At 39.9% G+C, this 12,440-nt stretch overlaps 1 protein-coding gene across 2 annotated transcripts; it reads left to right on the forward strand.

Moving 5' to 3' along the window:
* The first annotated feature begins 698 nt into the window (after positions 1-698).
* On the forward strand, positions 699-10,950 carry LOC121957704 (probable ATP-dependent RNA helicase ddx6). 2 transcript variants are annotated; one of them, XM_042506443.1, is made up of 13 exons: positions 699-841; positions 3,150-4,266; positions 4,359-4,463; positions 4,804-4,933; positions 5,421-5,567; positions 5,844-5,938; positions 6,117-6,239; positions 6,868-6,996; positions 7,315-7,431; positions 7,961-8,024; positions 8,119-8,220; positions 9,016-9,235; positions 9,322-10,950. In XM_042506443.1, the coding sequence occupies exons 2-12, from the start codon at positions 4,024-4,026 to the stop codon at positions 9,228-9,230; spliced, it is 1,470 nt and encodes a 489-aa protein (XP_042362377.1). In that variant the 5' UTR covers positions 699-841; positions 3,150-4,023; the 3' UTR covers positions 9,231-9,235; positions 9,322-10,950. The 2 variants fall into 2 exon arrangements, with proteins under 2 accessions (XP_042362377.1, XP_042362378.1); XM_042506444.1 differs by having other exon boundaries at positions 9,327-10,950.
* Positions 10,951-12,440: the final 1,490 nt, after the last annotated feature.

Genomic DNA, 12,440 nt, shown 5'->3' on the forward strand with positions numbered 1-12,440 from the left:
AAAAATAGCAGGCTTTACTTGCCCTGAACGACATCAGTGGGTGTGTTATCATATTCTACAGGTTGGAAAGTGAGGATGGAGAGGTCAGGTGAGAATTAGTCAGAAACGAAGAGTGTGCAGTGATTTCATTAATAGGTGGTCCTTGCTTGTTTTTTGGGGTAAAAACAAATATCTCTTGATAAAAAGTTTGCAGGTAGTCAATATAATCCACGTGTTTGTGACGACTGTTTATTTCTGTTGCGCATTGCAATGCCCTCTGTTGATTACACAATATAATAGAAGCAATAATAGCATAATGTCCCTTTTACTAAAATTGCAGCAAAGCAAGCAAAATGTGTACAGTTTTTTTGTGGGGGGGGTTACACTTTGGTATTTTTATTGCATATCCCTTTGGCCCACTGAGTGTCAGGGCATTGCTGTAAAAGAGCTTAACGCTCGGTCAGTTTCCCCTGAATAAATCATGGTTGATAAAACTGAATTATCACTGCATATTGCTTTCACCTAAGTAGCACATCCTGGTATTGTTTCAACCACTGATTGAGAATATTGTCATGAAAAAACAATTTTCTTTTATAAATGCAGGCTGCCGCAAACAGACCAAAATAATCCACGCAGCGGCAGCAGGGGGCGGTGGCGTCATACAGCCTCACGTGTGATAAACAGGAGCGAAACACCGAGGAAGAGCAGACGAAGAAGAAGGCGACCATGTTGATTTAAAGGAAGAAGAAACACAATAGAGGCGATTTATTTCAGGAAAAAAACAGTTATTGAAGCGAATTGTAAAAAAGGAGTTGATCAACCGCACAACGCGTACACTTTGCAACATAACACGGAAATTGAGGTAGGTTTGCGGCGACACGGGACCGTCCAATTTCCGTTAAAAACACCGAGTTGTTGTGAGCTACTAGCACGCAGCTAACGTTAGCAAGTGGAGTTATTTGTGCTAAATTAGCCTGGAGGCTAACGAGCTTGCTAACTGTGCCACACAGCGTCAACGAAAAAAAATATAAGGATAAAAATGTTTACGATATAACGTGTTATATTTGGTAAACTTTAAATACACAATGTCGTAACTAAAAGTCAGTAAAAGTGCGATTGTTAAAACGGCTCAGCGGTTAGTTAGCTTCGAGCTAACACCGACTTAGCTTTAACTCCCAACGGTGCTAATGTTGTTTTCCCTTAGGACGCAGCATCAAGGTAACCGTAAGTTATCGATATATAAAGAAAGTTTATTCAAACCTAACATAACCACACAAATTACTTGAATGTTTTAAAGTTCGTGAATGTTACATAATGTAAAGAAAATGTTTAGAAATTAAATTAACGTTAATAATTTGACGTTGATCCGCTTTGAAAAAATTAAATCAACGCAAAGTTAGCACAGTCAGAGCACCACCACTTTGACCAAGTTGGTTTTTGTCAGTCGATATGCATTGTAAATATTGAGTTTGGTTTTGTCAGACTTAAGGACTTAACTGTGGGCTAGTCTTATTTTAAATCCTTGCAGTTTGGGCTTCACTAATCGGCCTCAGAAGATTGGCACCTGGCGAGTTCACCTGTGCAATGTCAGACCAAACCATTTAGCTAATTAGCTGTGAAAGCCTTTCACTGCCGTGAGATCTAGCGAGATGGTGTTTTTTTTTTTAAATTAAGGTAGCAACCCACTTTTTGTTTTAATAATTGCCTGATATCTCAGTTTTCATGTTTTTTTAGGCTGTAAAACGTCAGCAATGACAAGCACCCTTTTAGACGGAGACAAAAGTGGATGCACTGTATTACAAATAGGGGTTGACTTATTAGTTTTTCAGGGCCAATACCGATTATTAGTAGTTAATGAGACTGATTACTGATATTTAGAACCGATATGCATTTACAATCAAAATTTCTGTAAAAATGATCTGTATTTGCATTTTAATGATTGCAGATAAAAGTAATGAATTAAAAAGCGCAGAGATAGTGTGAGCATGGGAGGAACCTTCAAGTTGTAAAATCTCAGGAAATTATTTTTATTTATTCATTTATTTATTATGTAAATTATGACTTGATTTTATAAAGAAAAGTTACTAGGAACTTTCTGTAGATGATGTTGAAAGGGTCAGTATGGATGAAACATTTGCCCATTTGGTTCCAAATATGGGATATCGGTCTCATTAACTGCTAATAGTGGTATTGTCTTTGAAAAACCAATATCGTTAGACCCCTAGTTGCAATATTATTAACAACAAAACAAATCAAAAAATGTACCACTCAAACCTGTTTTTCCACTCTTTTTCAGACTCATGTTTCATAAATATATATTACTTTTTTCCCAGCATGCATCTAAAACAGCTAATTAAACTAGAGTTGGAAATTGGCAACAGCCACTAAATGCTGGCAAAATATGCATGTGGCTGCTAGATTTGCTTCACTCGGTAGCCTAAAACCCCCAATGCGACTCTACAGAGTAGCTGTTGAATTTTGAAGTCTATCAACTACAGTGGCAGGTGGACAAAAAAGCTAATGATCAAACTTGATAAAACTATTTGAGAAAGGAACATCTCTGTATAGCCGAACAGCTCACAACTCATAGAGAAATTTAACACGTGATAAAGAGTAACATTACTTTTTTTTTTTTTTTTTGAGGGTCACGGGCTGACAAGGTTGGGAACCACTGGCTCATGTATAAACCTTAGATTATTAGGTGATTGTTGAACAGTTAATTGCTAAATCATTTTAGTTGCGTCTTAAGCAAAAATCATTAAGTTCCATCCTCACACTTGTAAGGATTTGCAATTTTTGTTTTTGTTTGTGATCAAAAAGTGAACAGAGTTGCGTTTGGACTTTTTGTCACATCAAGCATATATATAGGCATAGAAAAGATTTTTTTCTGAAATGGCCAATTAATTGATCATGAAAATGGTTAGTTTAAGCCCCATTTTTAGTCTTACTTAACACCTCCAAGATCTTGGTGTCCATTTCATGATACAAAACTGAGATAAACAATTTAAATCTTAACATTTAACAAGATATAATCAGGAAGCTTGGGGTCATATTTATTAGATGAATTTCCGAAACATTACAGATTGTAGTCAGTTTTCTGTTGATTACCAGAGTGATTAATCAGCTGCTCATGGTTTATGTTGAAACATTTTCGTGTGATTTTTTTGTAGGTTTAAAGTCTGAGTTGTTGGCTGACTTTGAGGAGGCAGAGGGTTGATCACGGCCACACTCGCACACTTCACACACTGACCTGAGGACCTGGGGTGTCTGTAAGGAGAGGGTCGAACACCTGGAGGACAAAGGAAACGCACACTGAGGACTCAAAAGGGGTGAAAAGCTTTTTGGCTTTGGACTCAAAAACCCCTTGTGTTTGTGAATTCAGGATCCAGATATTTCTTTTCTTTTTTCACACAGTGGAGCGACACATATCCACACAGTGGAAATAAACGGAGAGCATTACAGACTATATGATTTTGGGGAAAAACTTGTACAAAGTTGGACAACCTTTTTTTTTTTTTTTCTTTCAAGAACAGGGATATTGAGCAACTCTATGGACTCAAAGAGGAAAGAGGAAATATTGTTCAATAGAGAAACAAGAAGTTTAAGCGTTGAACTAAGATTAAATTGAAGAGGCTGTTCCCCAAGTTCAGATTGCCTTAGTTGTTCTATTTCAGGACTTGAACCGCTTTGATACTTGTTCACATATAATTTTTCTATATTGTGGACAAGTATATTCATGCATATGAATGCAAATTTCTCTTCATTTTGAAGAGCTCTTGTGTAAAAACGTGTTTTTTTTTCTTGTTGTACGTCAGTCACTCTGTTGTTGAAGGGGACCGAACTGAACGTACATGTGTATATGTAAATACTACGAATTGACTTCTGTTGTAAAAGCTTTGGACTTAAGAAGAATAGAGAATATTGTTTGTTAATGCTTTATTAAACTTTTTTACTTTTGAAGAGAATTTTTAAAAAGAAAAACCTAAGAGGCAAAAATCTAATACTTTGAAGAAAAAAAAAACAAAAGCAAGGAAAACAGGAAAAATGGCAACCGCCAGAACAGAAAACGTTGGCCCAGTTGTCATGGGACTGAACAAGCAGAACGGGCAGCTCAGAGGACAGACCAAACCAGCTTCAGTCCAGCCAGCACCCACAACTCAAGGAAAGGCTTTGGGTGCACCCCAGATAGCAGGCGGTGCCACTCAGGACGGAGGAGGCATCAAGTTTGGAGATGACTGGAAAAAGAGTCTAAAGCTCCCTCCCAAAGACAACAGGGTCAAAACCTCAGTGAGTCCAGCTCGTCAACAGTTTCTCTAATCTTCAGTGTATCATAAAACTAGTTTTCTGCTGTCAGTCTAACCACTCTGTGCCTGCTGCAGGATGTGACGTCCACCAAGGGGAATGAATTTGAAGATTACTGTCTCAAGAGAGAACTCCTGATGGGCATCTTTGAGATGGGTTGGGAGAAACCTTCCCCGATCCAGGTAGGTTTTTCTTTTGTAGAATTTTATTTGCAAACAGGATGAAGCTAATCTGATCATTATATGTTAAAAGTATTTATTGGAAGTAGCTTTTGTCGTGTTTTTCTTTTAACAATAATCCTTTTCATTGTTTATATGGAAAACCGTAACCTTTGTTGAATCAAACCAAGGATGTTGTATTATTTTGGTATCTGTGTTATGCCAACCATGCACCACTGAGGACTTTAAAAAGACTTAAAAGTCAGATACTCTCTAACAATCTAACAAATCTAACCTCTCCCTCTTTTATGATACAATACAGTCACAAAATGAGACTGAAGATATTATTTTTGTTTCCTTGCAGGAGGAGAGCATTCCCATCGCCCTGTCCGGGCGGGATATTCTGGCTCGGGCCAAGAATGGAACAGGGAAGAGTGGAGCCTATCTCATCCCACTGCTGGAGAGAATAGACCTGAAAAAGGACCACATACAAGGTGAGACGCTGCCTGCAGTTTCATATTGTTACCTTCATCCTCTCTCTTTTACCATCTGCCTCATTTTTGGTTCCTTTGCTCATGATGCTCATTTTTCACTCTCATGCTTCCTCTCTTTTCTTCTACCTAATCTGTACTAGAGCTTAGATTGGGCCCAAAAAACCAGGCTCAACCCTACATGAACCCACACATTTTCTGTCCAAGCCTGACCCACTTCATCAGTTTTAAGCCCGAGTATGTTTAAAAACCCAAATTTGTACAGTAAAAATAGTTCCTTTAGCTAGGACTGCTAAGCTAAGGACTGGCATGTTTCCTTGCACCACTTCTTGTCCTCTGTCATCTCGTGCATGACCGGTTTAGCAAAGCGCCCCTCGTTGCATCTTGTACTTACATTTTCTCTTGTCTATAAGCTGCTTGTGTAAGACGTTTCCCTGTGAAATCTTTGAACATCCACCATATTTGTAACCTTTACATTTTTATGCCGTAGCACTTGTCATGGTGCCCACCCGTGAGCTGGCACTGCAGGTGAGCCAGATCTCCATCCAGATCAGCAAACATCTGGGCGGAGTCAAAGTCATGGCCACCACCGGGGGCACCAACCTGAGAGATGACATCATGCGTCTGGACGAGACCGGTAAGAAGCTGCAGTGTTTCTCAACTACCTCCTTACTGGCATTTTGTCCAAAAAGGGCTGTTGTCCACTGCACACACAGCACCATGTGCTGAAAAATATGAACTACTAGTAGAGAAAGTTTGCGTATTGGCATATAGTGTTAAAAAAAAGGCGCTTTTCTGATCCATTTTAAAAGTACAACTTGCACTTCAATGAGGTTATTAATACAAATTAGAGACAAATATAAAAGGATATTCACAACTTAATGTTTCACCTTCTCTCCCGTTTCCACATCAGTGCATGTGGTTATCGCCACGCCTGGGAGGATCCTGGACTTGATAAAGAAGGGAGTGGCAAAGGTGGATAGAGTCCAGATGATGGTCATGGATGAGGTAACATAAAAAAGCAACAAAAAAACCTTAGAAATCTGTTTATAATTAGTGTATATAGTAAATTAATTTCATTTCTGTCAGATTTTTTTAACAAGCCTGTGTCCATGTTAATCAAAAATCTGTTTTCCAGTCCGGAGTTTTGCCTGCTACATGTTAAACTGTCTCTGTTTCCTCTCAGGCGGATAAGCTGCTGTCTCAGGATTTTGTGGTGCTCATCGAGGATATCATCAGCTTCCTGGCCAAGAACAGGCAGATCCTGCTCTACTCTGCAACCTTCCCCATCAGTGTGCAGAAGTTCATGGTGAGTTGTCGGCTAATAGCTGCACCACTCAGCCAGCCTGATGGCTCAGGGCCACTTGGCACCGCTCGGCTCACACTGCAGACCAAGCTGTTGTCACACGGTGCCCGAATCTGTTTGTGTTTGTCTGTTTTACACTTTTCCGGGGCTGTCCTCGTCGGAAACAAATCAGCCAACAAACACAGGATTAGATTTTATTTGCAGAAATGCTGCAGAAATAATCTAACTTTTTCACTGGACAAAAGACATCATGTCTTATGTTTACAATACATATTTGGGCAAAATTGTCCTTCAATTTTGGTTATTGCAAAATTGGTGTTAGATTTAATTCTGAGTGGCAATAAAAAAGTCTTAAAGTCTTAAACCTAACCTAAGCTGTAGGAACCCTGCTTTTACGATGTCCTATGCAGATGGATATTTGTAAGGAAACTATATAAATACTTCTGATTCCAGTTGAATAAAGCTCATTTTAAAACCGTAGATTGCATCGACAAAGCTACACTGACCAAACAACAACACACTTGATCACTTTATAAAGGGACGTCCTTCATGCTCGTTTGAAATAATTCTGCTGTGTTGTTTGCTTGTTTTTAAATGCACTCTGTTTATTCTGCGTGTGTCCTTGCTTTAGGCCAAGCACCTTCAGAAACCCTATGAGATAAACCTGATGGAGGAGCTGACTCTGAAGGGCATTACTCAATACTACGCCTACGTCACGGAGAGGCAGAAAGTTCACTGCCTCAACACGCTGTTCTCCAGGGTAACTGACTAAAGCTATACTCACTGTGCATGCATTTTAGACTGAACTGTGAGCCTCTCCTTCTCATAATGCAATGGTGCAAACGATCATTTAACCTCTGTGTTATTCTGTATATCACAAATACAAATCATCTGAGTGGCCACACTGCCATGTGGTACATTTTAAGTTGTGGGGATGAGGCTAGTTTGTATTTTAAGTAGCCGTGTTTGCATCCCACAGAGGGATTTTTCAGTCCTAGAACGTCTCTAAAAACCACAGGACTCTTGAGGTTGATGTAAAAATCCATAAAATACTTTTTTTTTTTTTTCTTTGTCACAGCTTCAGATCAACCAGTCGATTATCTTCTGTAACTCCACTCAGAGGGTGGAGCTGTTGGCCAAAAAGATTACTCAGCTGGGCTACTCCTGCTTCTACATCCATGCCAAGATGATGCAGGTGAGGACAGCGGAGAGATTTTGTCTTTTGATGTCTTTTAATATTTTTGAATGCCACATGATTATTTCAAACATGATTTCATACTCCTCGCTCTCCCTCTGTCTCCTGCCTATACGGCCCTATCCAGTGAAAGAGAAATGCCAAAAAGTCTTTGAGAAGATAAATGTTTTTATAGCCTTCACAAATAACGTAAATATGTAAATTGCATTTATTAGATGGGGAAGACTTTTGATAGAAATATAAAGCAAACACACCCTTTCTCTCCCCCATTTACACTTTCTGTCCTGTCAAATAAAGCACCCCCCCCCCAAAAAAAAATAATCTTACAGATTAAGATCAGCATGTTATTAATGATGCTGAGGTCTAAGTTGCATTTAGTCCTTCCTCTCTGTTTCCTGTCACTCCATGAGCGGCATACTGAAGAAAAAATGGTGTGAAAATGTTAAAAGCATTTGTAAATGTTTTGGTTGTGTCTTTGTAAGAAGCCGGTAGCCTCTTGGGTAGCATTTTATGTCTCATTTGTTTTCAGGAATACAGAAACCGCGTGTTCCACGACTTCAGAAATGGACTGTGCAGAAACCTGGTCTGCACCGGTGAGTTTCTGTTAAATACTCCCACGTTTCAAAACTCGTTATCTGACGTTATCTATCTGAGATTATTATTTTGTTTTCTGTTGTCTTCTCACAGATCTCTTCACCCGAGGTATTGACATCCAGGCTGTCAATGTGGTCATCAACTTTGACTTCCCCAAGAACGCTGAGACTTACCTCCATCGTATTGGCAGATCAGGTATGTCGTTTACTCGTTAATAATGTGCACATAACCCCTCCCCCACTACATAAAAGAGGTGAGTTCACTACGTCACACAAACCCTCTTAGCTCTTTGAGTCTTATAAATACATGAACACATCCTTGTTTAAATGTCTCAGTCATATAAACACAAGCAACACGAACGTATCTTTCAGTCTTTCAGCTCGAATCAGCTCCCCGGCCCGGCAGCGTCAGTGTCCACTGCTGCGGGGTGTGTGCTTTGTGCTAATGTTAGCTGATGAATGCAGCAGCTCTCATTCTTTGGCTGTGTGCGCGCGCGCGTGCGTGTGTGTGCGCGTGCGTGCGTGTGTGTGTGTGTGCGCGTGCGTGCGTGTGTGTGTGTGTGTGTAAAAGCGTCAGTTGCTTCGCAGCAGCTCGTTCTTTGGCTCAGCTCCTTCAGTGGACATGTCCCCAGTGTCTTTGAGCAAGAAAAACGTCTCATTTTATCTCAATTTTGAAAGATAATTTTATCAGGGTTCACACATTGCATTTATGTTACAACAAACATTTGGACAAAATTGTTGCTAACTCTAAGTAATTGTTGTGGATTCAGGGTTTGTTTTATTGTTAAATTTTAATTATTGCAAAATTAACCAGAAATTTATTTCAATATAAAAAGTCTTAAATGTAACTCTTCTGAAGCTGTAAGAACTCTGAATCTATACTGGGAGATTTTTTTAATCATTTAAATTTGTGGTTAATGAAACATTTGTTTCCTTTGTTGTGTCAAACTTGGAGCACACTTTTAATTTTGCTTTTAACTTATTCTGTCAGGGAGGTTTGGTCACCTGGGCTTGGCCATCAACCTGATCACATCAGAGGACCGCTTCAACCTGAAGGCCATCGAAGACCAGCTGGTGACCGACATCAAGCCCATCCCCAGCAGCATCGACAAGAGCCTCTACGTGGCCGAGTTCCACTCGTCCGGCGGTGACTGCGACGTGGAAGAGATTGAGGAGAAACCAGGACGCCAACAGGACAGCACCTAAAACAGGTGAGATGCTATGAGATCATTTTTTGACTTTTCCCACATTACGAATTTAAGATGTCTCTCTAATCTGAGCTTTACGTCCTCTGCAGGACAGCAGGACTCACCGGGCTTTTGCACAGACATCAGCGCTTGCACACAGGCTTCAGGCAACTCTTCAGTTTCACATTTCCCACTTGTTTTCAGAGCCTGTCGAATGGATGTAAAGGCTGTTTGTTTTTTTTGTTTTAAGCATTTCCTTATCTTTTCCTCATAGAGAGCTGCCTCATTATTTTTTTTTTTTTTATTATTAATTGAGAAACGATATTGTTTTGCACCATACTCAGAATGGACCACGCATCCTGCGTATGAGCTTAGCATATTTTTCCCAAAATTGATCAGTTAGACGGCAAATCCTGTTGAAACTGAGGCAACAGTGCAAATGAGTCTCAAAGCTGTTTTGAACCTGTCGTTCTCGGAGACGGTTTTCGTCGTCAGCGGCGAGGTTGGTCTCTTTTTAATGTTACAAATGGTGCACTTTCACCAGCCATCGCTCTGTCCACTTACACTGTTGTTGTCACTTAAGTGCCTTACTTACTCCCATGTGCACTCATCCATTCATAACCTGCTGTCGTCTGTCACGCAGCAGCGTACGAGCACAAATACAACGAATTTAACAGTAACCCGAGTTTATTTAAACATCCATTATGCAAGGGAAAAACGAAAACACACACACACGCTCCTGCAGAGAGGTGTGTCTGAAACACGGCTCCTTAAAAAAAACATCCTGAATGTGAACGTTTATTTTTAATGTGAACGTTGCAATAAAAAAGGGCAGCTTTATTTAAATACTGCGTGACTGTTTTCCCTTTTCACCGTGAATAATACATGAGCAGAGTTAACACGAGGAGACGGCTGGAGACACAAGCCCCCGTACTGATTCATGGATGTTCGCCTGCAACCACACAGGCAGCATGGGAGATGAATAGCAGCCTCATGCTGTTACATTATAGCTGTCGCTGGTGCCCACAGACGGCTTTTGTCCGGAGGTTCTTTTACATAAATAATCACATTCGGGCTGGTGAATACTGTAAACCCATCGGCCGCTGGTAGATGAAAAGCTGTTTTCCTCTCCTGCATGCTGCTGCAGCTCAGGACTGATGCATCAGAGGCTGGTTCTCTACAGTTTTGATTGCAACGTTTGCCGTTACTAAGCTGATACACAATCAACAGGTCCAAGGGATGAATTGTTTTTTTGGAGGCTGGTGCAAAACAAAATCATTTTTCCTCCCGAGTGCTTCAGATTCAGTTAAACTGTGTGGAAATACAAGTTCGGATTCATTACAGAGCATTTTTTGCAAACCCTAATGTTTTTTTTTAAGCCCCATCTTGACAAAATTTGAAGTTGAATGTATTAGTTGCCAATGTGAATCCTCTCTACGCCCAGTGTTTGAATGCCAAGCTCTTGACATTTCTATTGCTGCTGTTTCATAACAAACTCCTTCAGGCTTTGCGCTTATGAAATTATATACTGAGATGGTTTCATGGAGGGTGATGAAACCTGCTCAGTCTCTTAAAGGACGACACTGACCTTTAATTGAACTAAAATTAGAGAAGTCTTTCTGAAGAAGCAGCAGCAGCGGTATCTTTCTGTTTTTCTCCCCAGCACAGCTTTGTTTTATAAAAATGTGAGGGGTGGGCTCTGTGTTTGAAAGCAAAATTGTAGCATTTCTGAACAGGCAGCTGTGACTTCTTTGTTTTTGTCCTCCCCTTTACAGAGCGTCACTAACGATAAAAAAAAAAGACATAAAAAAGAAATTATTTTTGCTTTTAAAATTTATTTTTGATGTTGCTTAAAGCAAAGAGGGGAGGGAGGGGACTGTGAGGCTTTAGCACTGGGTAACTTTTTTTTGGGTGGGTTTGCAGAAGCCAAGTGTTTATCAGATGCTCTCTGGGCATCTTGAATCTTCTCTCTGGTACTTAAAGCAAAGACAAAAGCTTTGATTTAAAGATTCCCCCCCTAAAAAGTACAAAGACTGTCTTGTTTAAGTGCCAGAGAGAGCGTTACGTTCTACAGGAGAGAGTTTCTGGAAAGCGTTGAAGCACTGTGATCTTCTCGAACCGAACCGGTTCCATGTTTGTGTGACGGACGATCGGAGTGCTATGATTTGTTTTCAGAAACTCAATCCATTTTTCCACTAGGGCAATCTTTATACGAGGTGTTATGAATCATTTTGAGGAGACAAAATTGTAAATGATTCATTGTTTACACTAGTCGTTTACAATTATACAAAAAAAACAAGAAAATACTTTGCTTCATGAGGAAGTTGGAGGAGGTTGAACATTTTGTTCCTTTTTTTTTTTTCTTGAAATAGATTTTCAGGATTTACATTGAAGCAAAACCAAAAAAGGAGAATGTCGTGTGTGTGAGAGATGTGTGTGTTGATTGAGGTGAGGCGTGTGTGTGTGTGTGTGTGTGTGTGTGTGTGTGTGTGTGTGTGTGTGTGTGTGTGTGTGTGTGTGTGTGTGTGTGTGTGTGTGTGTGTGTGTGTGTGTGTGTGTGTGTGTGTGTGTGTGTGTGTGTGTGTGTGTGTGTGTGTGTGTGTGTGAGAGATGCAGGTGACTGCTTGAACAAGGTGTGTGTGTTTGAAAGAGAAAAGGTATCAGATGTGTGTTTTGAAGCTGTGACAGGCTGAGTTTTGTTAAGAATAATTGCGTTTTCATGCAGCCTCAAAATAGTATCAGTATCTAATTTGTTTAACCTGCCTGAAATTTAAGCGGCGTATACGGTAATGCACAGCGCAACCCCCTCCAGTTTGTTCGCTACTATCCCAAAACTATCTCAGCCTTGCAGTACAATAAATACACAACAAAAACTCAGAAATGTCAAGAAAGTTTTATTTTTCTAATTATTAAACTGAAAAATACAACTGACACCTTTTAATTCAAGTTTCTCCTTTTGATGAAACTTCGACAAGCTTAATCGCCCCGTTAACATGCAGTAAAAAGGTGAGCACCTTTTATTTTTTAAAGGTATTGAATATCATATTCTCCGTTTTTTGTTTTTTTTTAATACCCTGGTATACCGTAATACAGTGATACCGCCCAAGCCTATTTGGTTCATGTATGGATGACGGGTAAATTGGAAGAAGAGTTAAACTGTCCTGTTGAGGCTGCGTGTAAACGTAATTGTTTGTTGTTTCATTCTGTGTTTTCATGTGCAAACTCGTCT

The sequence above is a fragment of the Plectropomus leopardus genome, chromosome 18 (assembly GCF_008729295.1).
Source record: "Plectropomus leopardus isolate mb chromosome 18, YSFRI_Pleo_2.0, whole genome shotgun sequence".
Classification (NCBI taxonomy): domain Eukaryota; kingdom Metazoa; phylum Chordata; class Actinopteri; order Perciformes; family Serranidae; genus Plectropomus; species Plectropomus leopardus.